Source organism: Silurus meridionalis, chromosome 18 (assembly GCF_014805685.1).
Source record: "Silurus meridionalis isolate SWU-2019-XX chromosome 18, ASM1480568v1, whole genome shotgun sequence".
In the NCBI taxonomy this organism is placed as follows: domain Eukaryota; kingdom Metazoa; phylum Chordata; class Actinopteri; order Siluriformes; family Siluridae; genus Silurus; species Silurus meridionalis.
Window position 1 is genome coordinate 3,951,117 of NC_060901.1, and position 16,467 is coordinate 3,967,583.

Sequence of the window (16,467 nt, forward strand, 5' to 3'; positions counted from 1 at the left end):
CATTGTGCCTCCAAATATGTGGTAACAGTTTAGGGAAGAGTGTGAAAGTCAGGTGTCCCAATACTTTTGGTCGTATAGTGTTATCCTTGAAGAAATCATATCAAGCTGAACAATCTTCTAATTTCAGTACATGTTTATGAAAATGTGCGCGCCATTAGAGCTGCAAAGCAACGCTGAAAAGGCGAGGCGTTCTGCGCGCTCCCGCTCTCAGGCGTCGGCGGCGCGCAGCGGCTACGCGCTCGTTCACGACCAGAAGTTGGTTTTACGAGAGAAGTGAACGCACGCACACACACACACACAATGTCAACAGATGTGGAGAGTCTGAGGCGAAGGTCTACAGCTGATAGTTCAGGTGGGTGATGCATAACACGTGAAAATGGCTCCCCAGCACGTGTAGCATGTTTTTTTTTTTATGGTGTTTTTGTGCTTTTATAAGCAAATATTGTTTACAGCGTGCCCTAAATTCTTTAAACTTCATCTACATATATGATAAATTAGCTAGGCCAGGTCCTCACCCTATAATTATATAAATGCCTAAAAAGCCTAAAGCCTGAAATGCATGAACATATAAAAGTGAAGAAATAAACAAAGATTTTTTTGTGTTGCAAAATGGTTTAGATTTTAGGTTAGGAAGGAATGCAATGAAAGAAGAAAATACAAACAAACAAACAAACAAACAAACAAACCAGCAATTCATGGGGAATCAGCAGCATGTCTGTGTCACGTTTTCTTCTGCCCACAATTTGTAAATACTTCTACACCTAACATACATTTAATTCCAATTCATCAAAAGCATCCAAACCTGAAACTTAAAAATAATAATAATTTATTTATTTAATTTTTTGCTTGTGGGTGTGGCCTAACTACCTTATTATTAATTGGCTTTATTTTAAACTCTAAATATTCTTAATTAAAAACTATCCTTACTAGAACTAAATTTTAGAAATACTTATTTGTTGGGAAACTCTGCCCTGGTACAAAATAAAAAATTGAAAGTAGTTTCAATGGGCGGTAATGGCCATAACGGGTGATTGTTATTATTAGAAGTTAGTGTCTCATTCATGGAGAAACAATTCAACCCTAACCTCTCATAAATATAATTCTGTGTGTGTGTGTGTTTGTGAATTTATATATATATATATATATGAATTTATTTTTTTTCCCCCACAAAGTTTTCACTTTAAAGCCATTTGCTACACATTGGATCAAAAAATAAAATGTAGCGCTTTTTTTTAAATAAATGTATAAATTCTTTATGAAAGTATATTTATATAAGTATATTTATTAAGTATAAATGTAGCATTTTTTTTTACATTATTTGTTGCATCTTTGTTATACAATTATGAACTATTTAAAGCTAAAAATCATTAAGCTTCCATGCACCTTTGTTCATATCTGTGAAATATTATCATTTGCACTGCCTCACTTTTACTTATCCTGCACAATTTATATAATTAGTCTTTTTTTATATACATTTTTATTTTATTTTTTTAGTTCTTATAGTATTTCATAATTTAAGAGCACCAGAACACCATGACAGATTTCTTGTACATGCAGACAACGATACTTGGCAATAAAGATGATTCTGTTTCTGATCTGTAGGTAAGAGGAGATTCTTCAAGATTAAGATTATTTGTTTGTCTACTTCCCTCTCCGTCTTGTACATTTTCAACCTTGTAAATTTCGATTGATTCTATTGAATCCTATAACAGTGTGATAATGAGAGGATGCACTGTACTGAGGTATGAGTGTGCTTCATCTGACCATCAGGAGTCAAACGATAACAAGTAGAGACTCAAGCTGAACCTTTTCTTTCCTCTCTTGGATGGGTGATTGACAGAACACGTGTGGGACCATGAGCACAGATTTTTTCGCCGTAGCTCACAGTGTGATAGATTGTGTGTGGCCAGCATTCACCCCGAGATGGTTGAAACTCCTTCACCCTGCGGCTCGCACCAGGTCATCCACCATACGGCAAAATGCCTCTCGGCTCATAGTAAGATTTCTCGATTTTACATAATTTGTTTGTATTGCTGCTGTGTATTAACTGTTTGTCTACCAGTACTAAACTACTAGTTTAAATTCATGAATTCAAGATAATCTTGATTCACTATATGGCCAAAGGTATTAGGACACCTGACTTTTTCCAGCCAAATGTGCTTCCTGCTTAAATTTAGAAACAAACCCAATTGTATAGAGCATCTCAAGATTTTCCCTTCACTTAAACTTGAAAACCCAAACCTGTTCCAGCATGACAATGCCCCTGTGCACAAATCCAGCTCCATGATGATCTGCTGTACTTGGGTTGGAGTGGAAGATTTTGAGTGGCCTGCTATAGAGCTCATACCATATTAAACCACCGGTTTTGGGATGAATGTGAACGCTGACTGCACCCCAGGCCCAGACTTTACTAACACTCTTGTAGCTGAATGAGCACAAAGTCTAGTGGAACATCTTCCCAAAAGAGTAAAGGTTATTATAAGCGCAAATGTGAAATAGGGTGTTTTTTAAAAAGCACATAGCACTTTTGGTCTGGTGTCCACAAACTTTTATTCATATCACCAAAAAAAAAGTCTTCAAATTTCTATGATACAGTTTTTAAATGTAAAAGTCTTTCTTCTTTCTATTAGAAATTTATTTGACCCTTTTTTTTTTTTTTTGCATTTCAATTTTTATTGTATTTTTTATTTTATGTATGTAACTCATGTCTCTTTGTAACTCAGTGTTTGACATGAAATTAGGCGCAGATGCTGACACAGCATTTAAATCTATTCTACAACATTCAGTCAGTGTATGTTGTAGTGTACAATTCGATATGTACAGAAGTGTTAAAAGTGTGGATCTGACAGAAAAACTAAGTAATGATGGATGTAGCATGTGAGGACAAAGAAATCGATTTAAATTTATTTGTAAAATTATGTATATTAATTGTTTTTATATATATATTTGTATGTTCATGGCATTTATTTATTCAGCCCATATGCTGTATGTAAAATTAATAATGTGTTTCATATTCAGCAAAGTCTGGTTTTAATTGGGAAAAAATACTTGATAAAGTGTGTTTGGCCATTGTGAAAATAATTTTTATTTATTTATTTACCCATGTACCCCAGTGTGTAGCATTGACTTTAGTTTTCCTTGTCAGGACTCTCTGTACACTCGCGGGGTACTGAGGACGCCTGGCAGGAAGCAAGCTTGAGGACCACCGTTCGTGCCGAAAACGAAGTGGAGGCACACAAACTGGTCAATAACTACATGGTAAAAAAAAAAAAAAGCATTGTTCTCTTTGTTTGTGGGAGTCTTGTGTTTTTGTTTTTTTTCCGATCACACTGTGCACTTGTGCTGGCAGTTTGGTTTCAGGAAGTGGAAGAGTCACGTTACAGAGCGTCCAATTGAGGACAGATCAGACAAGGTGAAGGAGCTGTACTCTGAGCAGATCTTCATAAAGCCATTTACAGGTCAGTGAGCACAGTTTCTTAATGTAGTTCGTGTGTAGGACATTATCTATATCTATCTATCTATCTATCTATCTATCTATCTATCTATCTATCTATCTATCTATCTATCTATCTATCTATCTATCTATCTATCTATCTATCTATCTATCTATCTATCTATCTATCTATCTATCTATCTATCTATCTATCTTATTTATATCTTATTTATATCTTGTGTATTATCTGATTTTATTATATTGATGCATAGCCTAAAATACATTAAAGATGCTGAAGCAGCTACTGATGCGATTCACCCCTATTGCGATTCTGATTTGATTCAACACAATGCAATACAATGCAGTGGAAAAAATATGATGCTCTACAATTCAATATGTTACAGATGGTTTGATTTTATTTGTTTGGTTCAGACAGACAGAAAATCATCAATTTATTTAATTGCCTTCTGACTTCTAACGTATGCCCCTTTCACACACAGGCCTATTTAGTGCAAAAAAAAAAAAAAAAGTTTAAATAAAGCCAAACGATCTTTTCCTGTTGTGTCTCCAGGGAGACGCAGCTCTACCTCTGCCATGTTAATCTGTATTCTATGTGACTCTCAGGACACGCCTCGGTCGCCGTAGTGTCGCGATGCGTCATGTTCACGTGGCATATAGTCGTGCTGAGAGAACGCGCTCGAGAAACAGTTTAGGGAGGAGAAATAAAATGCATATAAATTATTGATCACTTTCCAAATAATAAAAGTATAGCGCATCTACTAATAATTATGCAACCATGCATCGCGACACAAAGCCAATTTGTATCCATCCGATGCACACTTTAAAAAAATAACAAAAAAAACAAAACACATGCATCATGTAATTCACTTAAATGCAGCGTTCTGAAACTTTTTATTTGCAGGATCACTGATCAGCATCGGAAACGTCGCCTACACGATTTTCTTCGGCTGGTGGATCTCTCTAGCGTATTTTCTTGTTAGCTTACTGATGTTTTGCACCATTATTACGATTCCACACGGTATGTAGTGAATGCTTAAGGATTTATTTTTGGTGATTTTGATTTTCTGCATCTCACCTGATGCGGTTATAATTTTTTCCCTTTCTCTTTTACTGCAGGGAAACTCTGTTTAAGGTTGTCGGGTTATTTACTGTGGCCTTTCGGGAAATCTTTACAAAAGGTAACGTCGCAATGAAGCTTTTCTTTTTACAAACTGATTGCATTTGGGATTAATGAAAATGGAAGACTGTAGTATTGAAACAGTAGCATGTACAACCCCTGGCAAAAAGGATGGAATCACCCCTTTTAGAAGATGTTCATTCAAATGTTTAATTGTGTGGAAAAAAAAACAAGCACATACAGTACAGACCAAAAGTCTGGACACACCTTCTCATTCAAAGAGTTTTCTTTATTTTCATGACTATGAAAATTGTAGATTCACATTGAAGGCATCAAAACTATGAATTAACACATGTAGAATTATATATGGAATTATATACATAACAAAAAAGCGAACTGAAAATATGTCATATTGTAGGTTCTTCAAAGTAGGCATCATCAGAATGCCAAGAGTGTGCAAAGCAGTAATCTAAGCAAAAGTTGGCTACTTTTTGGGGTTGAGATTAGAGCTCTATAGCAGGAGATCTTCAAGTCCAACCCATGAAAATTACATCTTCATGGAGCTGACTTTGTGCCACAGGTGCATACTGGAACAGGTTTGGGTCTCGTAGTCCAAGTAAAGGGAAATCTCCTGCATTCGAAGACATCCGATACACCTCCCCTTTAACGTTTATAGCGGAACCGCATATGGCTGGAAAAGTCAGGTGTCCCAATACTTTTGTCCATTTGGTGCGGTTTAATTGAACTTATGCTTCTTGAGATTCTGGTTAATGACTTTATTTTAGTACAGGTTCTCCTCCATCTGTTTTCTTCTCAGACGAGTCTGATACGGAAATGCTGTGTTAAATTTCCTCACTGCGAAGCCATTCCAGAGGAAGCAGGTGACGTGAAGGTCTCTCCGGACAACCAGAAGGAGTCTACACCATTGATAAATTCTGAGCCAATCACTATAAACGTTCCACCTCCACCACTACCTTCTCCTCGGAAGTGCTCTTACTGGGTGAGACTGCTTAGAATATCGAGTCCACCAAAGTGTGCAGGAGAATACAATAAACTTGTTCAGAAGATAAAAAAATAATAATAATAATTACAATAAAAACTTAGATTATTTTGTTATATTCATAACCACACAATACAACATGCTGTATTTTAATGACGTGGCCATGACAGGAAATGTAGAATATGAAATGAAAAGGTGAAAAAGGGAAGAATAATAATAGGAAAAAGATTTTCCTGTCACAAGATTGAAGGTTCATGCACCCTGCCTTCATTTATATATATTTTTATCACCACTAAAAACAACAATGTGATTTATGACCCCTTCAATCCATTCTTGACTGAATATTGAAAGCAGGTCAGAGGAGAAAATGTCTTTTTGTTTCCAAGCCACACAAAAAGAGAACAATGACATTTATTAATTTGTTCTATTTGATTAATCACACAAAGTGCAGTATTTATTAAACTCTCACAATACCAAATCTAATCAAATCCATAAAGTGCACAGTATTTCCAGTCTAACATCCAATCCTAACCTGGAAGTGAACGGGAATTTCATTGGCAATTATTTTCTGAGAAAGAATCGAGCAAATTATTCAGAGATCACAGACAATCCCATAGAACATGATGTGCAGTGGATCAGAATTCTGTTAAGTGTGTAAAAAATCAAGTGTGTGCGCGAGTGTGTGTGCACGAGAATGAGGGAGTAAGTGTGTGTGTGTGAGAGAATGAGTGAGGAGAGAATAAGTGTGTGCACGAGAATAAGTGAATGAGAGTGTGTGTGTTCACGAGAATAAGTGAATAAAGAAGTGTGTACATGTGTTAACGAGAATGTGTGAATGAAGGAGTAAGTGTGTGTGTTAATGAGAATGAAGGAGTAAGTGTGTACATGTGTTCACAAGAATGTGTGAATGAAGGAGCATGTGCACAAGAATCAGTGAATGAAGGGGTGTGTTTGTGTGTGCGCATGAGAATAAGTGAATGAAGGAGTGAGTGCGAGTGTGTGCGTGAGAATCAGTGAATGAAGGAGTGAGTGCGTGAGAATAAGTGAATGAAGAGTGTGTGTGCATGAGAATAAGTGAATGAAGGAGTAAGTGCGAGTGTGTGCGTGAGAATAAGTGAATGAAGGAGTGAGTGCAAGTGTGTGCGTGAGAATAAGTGAATGAAGGAGTGAGTGTGTGCGTGAGAATAAGTGAATGAAGAGTGTGTGTGCATGAGAATAAGTGAATGAAGGAGTGAGTGCGAGTGTGTGCGTGAGAATAAGTGAATGAAGAGTGTGTGTGCATGAGAATAAGTGAATGAAGGAGTGAGTGCGAGTGTGTGCGTGAGAATGAGTGAACGAAAGAGTGAGTGTGTGTGCAACATGGATTCAAAACGATTAAATAAACAACAAATGCTGTTAACATTGAAGCAAATCTAGGGGTCCAAAACTTTTGCACTCCATCGTAGTCACATGTAACTCTGTTCTACCTTGTGTATCGCAGTGTTGCGTGAGCACGTACGTGTGGCTGGTGCTTGGGTACATTCCTCTTGCTATAATCCACTCCCTGGCCTGCTTCCTGTCCTGGATTATGGTCTTCACCATCCCTGTGGCCAAAATGAACGGTCGGATCCTCAGCATCATCCTCTTCCTTCCACCTGACGAGATTCAGGTTTGGCCGATGAAGAACGTAAGCTCTTTCGCATCACAGTCAGCGTTTCGGTTGTGTGGAGTGCGTAGCCATGGTAACAAGATCTGCAGATTGATTGACTGTAACAATAACTTCAAGCAGGATATGAATGAATCATGGCTGGATTGTGAATGGTGAGATAACCTTTCTTTTCTTTCCTTTGGCAGAACATGAGGTACTATTAGAAGTCAGTGAGCCATGAAGAGCTTACAGACATGTCATTATAGTGTGTACATGGAGAGCAGAGCTACAGAAAGTTCTGCAGCGTTCAACTTGTTTTCTCTGACTGTTAATTTGAATTTTCTTTGTCGTTTCTGCTTTTTTTTTTAGTCTCAAAATTCTGAAGCGAGGGTCCTCCTGTGCTACTACCGGGCCTTTAACTGGTACTACTACAAGTACACAGTGGACGGGATCAACGTCTTCGCTGTTAGTATCCTTTCGCTACTGCTATGAAGATATGGACAAAAAGTATGGGGACACCCAACTTTTCCAGCTATATCTGATTCTTCTCCAAAGTTTTAGCAGAAATTTGGAGGCACACAATTGTATATGATGTCTTTGGATGCTGTAGCATCAAAACCTGTTTCAGCATGACAGTGCCCCTGTGCACAATGGGTTGGAAGTGTGTGGAAGATCCTGCATGGCCTCCTATAGAGCGCTGACCGCAACCCTATTGAACATAACGAATTGGAGCGCTGACTACATTCTTCTTCACCTCAGCTTCATCAATACCTGACTTTACTAACACCCTTGTGGCTGAATGAATCTCTCACCAATCTCCACGAAATCTTGTGGAACATCTTCCCAGAAAATTAATTTTTTTTTTATTACTTCTCTCGGAGTGAGGTGACGATATTAGCAAGTTTACAACACGTGAGCACCATATGACATTAGCACACTCAGTTCAGAGTGGGGAGTTGCATTCTGGGAAATATGGTGCACTGAGATGTGACAATGGTGCACGTGTCATGTCAGAGCATTCAGGACAGCAAGGAGAGCTGGTTGCTGAGTAATATAGTGAGATGATTTCAGCTTCATGGTCCAACGATCGTCTATTGTGTACCATAAATCCTGGGGGTGGAACATAAGCTGGGAAAGAATTTTACTGTAGTGTAAAAAAGTATAAAGCATGTTTACCTTTTGAAAATCACGTCCGTTTTCTCGTTAGTTTTACCTTAACACCGTTTTTCCCTCAGACCTGCTGTCCCTCGTCATCATCACACTGGTGACTGGTTACATGGACCGTGATAACACGTTTGTCAGGTCTGAGGTGAAGTTTGCCACCGCTGTGACCTCCATCATCCCCCTGTCGTACTACATCGGCATGGGTATAGCCAGGTTACGATCTTTCTCTTACAGCCCAAATGTTTGGCAATGCGGTTATGGGTTTGTCCTTTTTGCACTCAGGTGTAGAACGAAAGCGAATCGTGTTATTTAAAGTTCAGCTGGAATAATGATGTCGTGTGTGATCTTTCTCTCAGCATCTCGGCTCAGAGTAACTTCGCAGTTGGTGCGGTAGTGAACGCTACGTTTGGCTCGATCACCGAGATGACCTTCTACATCACCGCACTGCTGCAAGGTCATCGCGTCGGGAACAAATGTTACGGAGAGATCGTTAAGGCTGCTCTCACAGGAACCCTGCTTGGATGCATCCTCTTTATTCCGGTCTGAGTGTCTGTGGGTCTGAGTGTCTGTGGGTCTGAGTGTCTGTGGGGTCGAGTGTCTGTGGGTCTGAGTATCTGTGGGTCTGAGTATCTGTGGGTCTGAGTATCTGTGGGTCTGAGTATCTGTGCGTCTGTCTCTGCCTCACTGTGATGGTGTAGTAATTTGTGCTTGCAGGGTTTGTGTATGATCATTGGTGGATTCAAGCACAGCGAACAGAGATTCAACAGCCGCTCGGCTGGCGTCAGCTCCGCCCTGCTCTTCATCTCAGTCGGAGGTGAGTTGATGATGATGAACACGATCAGTGTGTGAAACGTTCTTCAAAGAGGTGGATATTAAATGACAAATGCAAGTGTTGGTTAGTTAGTTGTTCGATTTTTCCATAGAGTGGAAATCTGCCTTTAGGCTTTAGCATACAATATAATCAAGGATATACAGTGTTTTTGTGTGTGTGTGTGTGTGTGTGTGTGTGTGTGTGTGTGTCTGTGTGTCTGTTGTAGAATGTGTGTCTGTGCGAGTCAGAGTACTTGTGTGTGTGTGTGGGAGACAGCGATTGAGAGTCTCTGTATGTGAGAGTCTGTAATGGTGTGTGTGTAAGAGAGTGTGTGAGAGTCCGGGAAATGTTATGAGTCATTGTGTGTTAGAGAGAGTGAGTTTGTGTTTATTGTGTGAGTCTGTGTCTGTGTGTGTGTGTGTGTGTGTGTGTGTGTGTGTGAGAAAGAGAAAGAGCTTGTTTGTGTGTATGAGAGTGTGTGTGTGTGTGTGTGTGTGTGTGTGTGTGTGAGAAAGAGAAAGAGCTTGTTTGTGTATGAGAGTGTGTGTGTGTGTGTGTGTGTGTGTGTGTGTGTGAGAAAGAGAAAGAGCTTGTTTGTGTGTATGAGAGTGTGTGTGTGTGTGTGTGTGTGTGTTCGTGTTCAGTTCATCTTGTTTCCTTAAGGCAATATGGTTGCAGTATGCAAGAATATCACATAAGACATAAAACATCTCAAACTTTAAAATTCTTTCAAGAGGTATTTATCCTAAATTTAGAAACTTTAGCTAAGAAAATGTTCGATTTGTTTTACTACTCTACTTCCATACTGCATACCAGAAGCAGGAGGTGAAACTCATAGGGTGGAAATAATCTAACAAAAAGCTCTAGACTTTACCCAAAACCTGTCTATGATATAACTGTGCCATAGTCATTTACTTCCTCCCTGTAATTTTATTCCCTGGTTAGCAATCTGCTCAAGACAAGAGCGACTCAATGTAGGATCTGTAGAACATGCACATCAATGTTTTATCCACATTAAACGACCATAGTTTCTGCAAGCAATACAGTCCCTCTTACACAAAGCATCAGTGTGCATGTGTAAAACGTATCCAATCCAAATAAAGCTTACAGTAAACTAAGTCTCCCAATCACAGCAATGATGATGAATGTTGTCATGGTAACAAGTTCATGTGTTCAAATAGACCTATTAAAACACCCGTTGTGTTTTTTGGCTGTAGGTGTGTTCGCACCGACGCTGTTCTCAAAAGCGTATGGAAACCTGGTGTGTGACCGCTGCAGTAATCCATCCGGCAACGTTACCGGACCCTTCATCTGCACAAACTGCCACTATGATCTGGTGCGTGATGGCGTATGTCAAACTACGAAGACGTGATGTCAATACTCATCCAGTTCTGCTCCAAAACTAACTATTGTTGTTTTGACTTTTTCCAGAGTGAGAACAACCGCTCCTTGTTCCTGAGTCATATTGAGTGAGTGTCTATATGCGAGAGTGAGCGTCTGTATGACTACGTGAATGTGTGCGAGTGCGCCTGTGTGGGAGACTGCATGAGTGTGCGGGTGTCAGCATGCGAGGGTGTCTGTGCGCAGTAGTGTTTGTATGCGAGACTGCATGAGTGTGTGCGAGAGTGTCTGTGTGCTAAAGTGTCTGGGAGATTGCGAAGGTGTCTGGGTATGATCGTGTCTGGGAGACTACAATTATGTCTGGAATACCATGAGAGGGTCTGTGTGGGATACTGTCTGGGAGACTGCGAGTGTCTGTATATGTGAGTGGGTGTCAGGTGTGTTTTCAGTGATCAGTTTGTGATGTATCTAACGTGAATGCTGTGGTGATGTTGCAGGCCTCTGGTGTACACGGTGTCTGTGCTTCTCCCTGCTGCGTATCTCATCGGTCTAATCTTCACCCTGAAGACACACACACACATCTACGACATCCGCGTCAGTGACGCACACTGCCATGGTACATCCACCAGATGATGCTGTTTCTTCTCCATTTCTTCTCCACTTCCTATCCAAACATTAGCATTAAAATTTGCATTTAAAATATGTAATTGTATGTTATTCTGTGTGTGTTAGTGGCAAGTGACCATGATCCAGTGGTGCACTGGTCCAGGTGGAGGGCTTTGTTGGTCCTGATTGTGGCCACGTTCCTGACGGCGGCCTGCGCAGATCTCACCACTGAGCACATCAAACCAATCATCTCCAACTCCAGCGTCTCTCAGGTCCATCTCTCCCAATCACACCATTTCACATTTCCCACAAGACACACCCCATAGTCCTTTAGACAAGTCTGATGACCCGGTATAGCACATTTACACACGCAATGGGGGCGTGTAAACTTATGAACAGGATGATCAGTGTAAATTGTTATTATTGAGACTTCAATAAATTTTTTTAATAGAAACAATGTGATTTCTACTAGAGGTTGACCGATTCTGGAACTGTCTTCTATTGGCAAAAATGAATAACATAGTTTTACCGGGTTGCTTGAGTGACTGAGAATGTCCACAGTCATTCTACAGTACGAGAGTGGCCTCTAGTGGCGAATCACTAATACCACGGTTGATTTGACATGCAAGACAAATTCAAAGTTTGTTATTTGAAGGTTTTTTTTATTAGTAGTAGATGTAATTCTACATTTATTTGGAGTGTTACTTTTTGATTAAGTGTAAATGTATGTCTTAATTTCCTAAATATTTTTTTATATAATTAATATATTTAGAGCTGCAACTAAGGCTTTTCTTTTTGATAATTGTAAAAAAAAAAAAAAAAAAATATATATATATATATATATATATATATATATATATATATATATATATATATATATATATATATATATATATATATATATCCAATTAATCAGATAAAAATATTAATTTATAAATGAGATAAATATTCATATTTATTTCATTTTGCACATTTTCATGATTCAGTACTGTTTTATTAATTATGGTTTTTTTTAAATAAAGTTCAGTTCTATTTTACATAGTTGTTAAAATAGTTACAGAATAAAAAATAATAATAAAATACCCGATTGATCAACAGATAGTTATCAACAAATACGATCCAAACTAGCTATCGGTATCGACTAAAATTTCTATAATGCCTATATTAATTATATATTATGGACATTTTACTGGAAAATAATTAAGGTATATAACAAAGCTTGACATGAGAGATACTGTTCTATTGGTAAAGTTAATGGTTTTCTAATAACCGCACATCCTGAGGTGATTTATATATATCTTTTAACGATCGCATGTCAAACCCTTTCTTTCTAATCCATTTGTAGTTCATTTAATAGGAAAATAATTCGCAAAACTTTACTGTTTTCACATTAACACTTGATTTCTCCCGTAAATCTTTGGCATTTCCTCAGTGTATAAGGTTTTGACATCCGTCAAAGGGTTTGACATTTATATACACTTGTGTAACGCAAAAATGTTGTGAAAGAAATGTGTTTGTGTCTCGATGTTGCAGTACTTTATCGGCGTTACTGTGCTGGCGATGGTTCCCGAACTTCCCGAAATAGTCAACGGGATTCAGTTCGCCCTTCAGAACAACATTAGCTTGAGGTCAGAACTATTCACGTCATTCACATCTTTTTCTCGTTTTTATTTCTGTAGTGACAATCATTTTTTTTTCCTTTGTTTTAGCCTGGAAGTTGGAAATTGTATCGCCGTCCAAGTCTGCATGCTTCAGATCCCACTACTGATCTTATTCAATGTAATTCACGTGAGTAATTCCCTGGAGAAAAGATTCATGCTGCGTCATTCGTCTCCTTGTCTTATACGCTTTTTTTTGTTTTTCTCCACAGGAAGTTGGATTTGTTCTCATATTCAGCGACTTGCACCTGTGGGCGAGCATCTTCAGCGTCATCCTGGTCAATTACATCTTCATGGACGGGAAGTGTGATTATTTCCAGGGTAAGTGTTTTTTCTTCATGGATAAGAAATCCAACAAAATTGCATTTAGGTGTCCACATATTTTTTGGCTACACAATGCAAAAACTAATGCAACAAGATGCATAAGTATATAGTCATCATGCAGTTACTTCATGACTTTGTCTCCGGCAGGAACGGCTCTGGTGGTCGTCTACCTCATCCTCCTGGCGTTGTACTTTTTCGCTCCGTCTCCTCGGGGCTGCTGATGTTCTGGAACGTTCTCACTTTGTCTTCGTGGTTCTTCGTCTCCTTACCTCACTGTACTTCGGGTATTTCGGGTGACTCGTCTTCTTGTGCAAACACGTAAATTGTGTATTAGAGTGTATCGTGTCAATAAATCGTTCCAAAGAAAAATGATACTGAAAATCATTTCAATACATTTTTTTTTTTTTTTTAGAAATGTATAATATTTTGAAGATTCACGAAAATTCAAGGGTCTGTGCTTCTTTTTGGGTTTTTTTTTTCGCACTCACAAACACAAACATTTTGTTCAGGAGATGTAAAATCTAGATGTTTTTATACACTGCAACTATGTTCCTTTTTGCACTTCCATTATAGCAGCTATAAAAGGCAGTTCCTTCACATTCAGGATACAAAAAAAGTTGGAACACTGCAAAATGTAAATAAAAACGGAATGCAGCGATTTTTGTAAATATCATAATTACATAATCTATTCACAATAAAAATGTTTAATCTACATACTATTTTAAGGAAAATATAAGGACATTTTGAATGTGATGACTGCAACGGGTTCTATTCTGAAATTGTTCCACAGTTTCCACAGATTGATGAAGTTCTGCCCATCTTTACTTCTGCCTTTCCAAGACACACTATTTATACTAGATCATCTTACTGACCTGATGTCTATAAACACTTTGTTGCCCCGTCCCACCTTTTTTTGTGACGTGTCGTAATTATCAAATTAAAAAGACTTTATTTTGTGCTTAAAATGGTAAATTTCCTCACTTTAAAACTTTTGTGAATAAAATAAGATTTTGAGGTTTGCAAATTATTGCATTCTTTTTATTAACATTTCATAGTGTCCCAGCTTTTTCGGAATTGGGTTCGTACGAACATGCAGCTAAACTGTAACGAGTCATTTTCTTTTCTGAATGTTTAACAGTGCTGAAAAACTTGCAGCTTTCCCGTTTTTGGATCGGATTGTGCCGACTCTGCAAGAACTATTTGTATAATCTGCACTGGAAAGAGTCTGCAATGTTTTTCTAAGGTTCCCCATTCCAAAAGGTTTAATTTTTAGCCACAGGGCGCCCTCTTGTGGTGTGAAGAAAAGTAATTAGGGGTCTCCACAGTTGATCATCCCGTCTCCAAAACCCTGTCCTCTACATCTGCCTCTTTCAGACCAACTACCTGCATGTCTTCTCTCAACACATCCATAAACCTCCTCCTTGGTCTTCCTCTTTTCTTCATTCCTGGTGGCTCCATCCTCAGCATTCTCCTACTGATATACCCCATGTCCCTCATCTGCACATCTCCAAACCATCTCAATCACCCCTGTTCCCTTCACCTACATGCCCATTAAAGTCTGCCCCAATCTTTCATTCCTAGGTTCACCTCCAGAATTTTTCCTTCTCCATCTCACAACCCACTTGAGGAGCATAAGCACTGATGACATTTATCATCACCCCTTCAACTTCCAGCTTCACATTCATCACCCTATCAGAAACTCTCTTCACCTCCACTACACTCTTACTGTACTCTTCCTTCACCCCTACACCATTTCTCTTTCCATCCACACCATGATAGAACAGTTTAAACACCTCCAATGTTCATGGTCTTACTCCCTTTCCACTTGGTCTCCTGAACACACAACATATCTACCTTTCTCCTCTCCATCATATCAGCTACCTCTCTCCCTTTACCAGTCATAGTACCAACATTTAAAGTACCAACCCGAATCTCCACTTCTCCTTTCCCTGTTGTCTCTGTAGACATCTTCCTCCTCTCCTTCTCCTCCTTCAGCCAACAGTAGCACAATTTCCACTGGTACCCTGTTGGCTAACGATACCTGTGGTGATCGTCTCATTGAATGGATTCAAATACTGTTTCTTCAGCCCTTCCAGATGTCTAAAAACAGTCACATTATTCAATCAATAAATTTTATTGATTTTCTATGATTAACACAAATACAGGTATTGAACAACTGCCTTAAAACCACATCACAGAGCAGAATCCAGGAGGGCCTTCATACTCAAAAAATGCATTCATCAGTCATGCAGAATAACAAAACAAAAAAGCAGTAAAAAGGGAAAACAATATAACGGTGTGGGTTTTTACGGGGGGAATATTTCAGGTGTGTATGACCCTCATACACTAGTAGTGCTTTAAAATAAAGACAGAAAGTTTCACATTGTGAATAAGTGCCTTTTATTTAAAAAGAAGTCTTAAAGGCAATAAAGTTTAAACGAATCTATAACGAGAAGATCCGGTTCTTCAGAACCTTGCAAAAGTGTGGAGTCTTACGGTTTGTAGAACGCATGTTCCTTTTGTTTCTATGCAACAAACACAAGAGTTGAACAGTGACGGTGTAGAAGAAAAGCTCGGTGGACAGATTGGATATTTTTGTCTGTAGATGATGTATTCAGACGACCTCATCCCAACAGTGAAACATGGAGGTGGAAGCTTAATGGTTTGGGGTTGTGTAGCAGGGAGGGTTGGAGACTTAGTCCAGACAGTGAACCAACATGGTTTGATTTGTTGCATAGAAACAATAGAAACACACGTGTCTCTCAAAATATCTTTTAGCAGGGGTTATATTGAGCTTATTGGCAAAACGGTTGATTTTTCGGTCTAAACGTTTTTAAAATTGAAACCACGTACAAATTGTGCATCGATATCGATCCTGATATTCCGAGCCGATCCTTTTATGTCGTTTAAACAGTAGCTTTAAGAGGATGCATGGCGTAGTGCTCAGTGCTCGCAGAAGTGAAGTGCTCACACTCTCTCGCATTCACAACTAACTCGCATCATGCTGCACTTATTTCTAATGACCACGCCCACCCACAATGCATTAAGCTAGATCTCTGGCTTAGTGTGTGTGACTTAGACTGCTGAAGGAAGCGAAGCAGCTCTGTGAAAATAGACAAACTCTCAGATATCAGATCAATTGTGAATATTTCAATCTGCACAATTTTGGACCGATAAAGGAATAAATATCGATGCACGCTAAGCACGTAGCTTGCGACAAAAGAAATGTTGATCAGGTTCAGTCTACATGCCTCGGCCTAATTAACTGACGTTAAATAAACGCTAAAATTATAAAGTGCTTACTCCAAGGCGTGTTATTGACACTCGAGTATGCAACGTAGCTTGCTATTCGCTATTCCTTAAAA

The 16,467-nt window shown here is 38.8% G+C and overlaps 1 protein-coding gene across 2 annotated transcripts; it reads left to right on the forward strand.

Annotated features, from left to right (window-relative positions):
- Positions 1 to 198: 198 nt before the first annotated feature.
- Positions 199 to 13,474, forward strand: cax1 (cation/H+ exchanger protein 1). 2 transcript variants are annotated; one of them, XM_046872576.1, is made up of 20 exons: positions 199 to 352; positions 1,841 to 1,996; positions 3,146 to 3,258; positions 3,350 to 3,458; positions 4,356 to 4,472; positions 4,571 to 4,632; positions 5,389 to 5,571; positions 7,052 to 7,237; positions 7,568 to 7,667; positions 8,434 to 8,575; positions 8,719 to 8,902; positions 9,077 to 9,176; positions 10,391 to 10,509; positions 10,605 to 10,642; positions 11,012 to 11,130; positions 11,247 to 11,392; positions 12,654 to 12,748; positions 12,830 to 12,908; positions 12,991 to 13,099; positions 13,250 to 13,474. In XM_046872576.1, the coding sequence occupies exons 1-20, from the start codon at positions 301 to 303 to the stop codon at positions 13,321 to 13,323; spliced, it is 2,283 nt and encodes a 760-aa protein (XP_046728532.1). In that variant the 5' UTR covers positions 199 to 300; the 3' UTR covers positions 13,324 to 13,474. The 2 variants fall into 2 exon arrangements, with proteins under 2 accessions (XP_046728532.1, XP_046728534.1); XM_046872578.1 differs by having other exon boundaries at positions 12,830 to 12,899.
- Positions 13,475 to 16,467: the final 2,993 nt, after the last annotated feature.

Bases quoted from the DNA above. Each gene is read 5' to 3' on its own strand.
- cax1 (XM_046872576.1), top strand. From the start codon at position 301: ATGTCAACAGATGTGGAGAGTCTGAGGCGAAGGTCTACAGCTGATAGT. The intron at 4,473-4,570 runs GTATGTAGTGAA...CTTTTACTGCAG, and splicing joins CATTATTACGATTCCACACG to GGAAACTCTGTTTAAGGTTG. The intron at 11,131-11,246 runs GTACATCCACCA...TGTGTGTGTTAG, and splicing joins CAGTGACGCACACTGCCATG to TGGCAAGTGACCATGATCCA.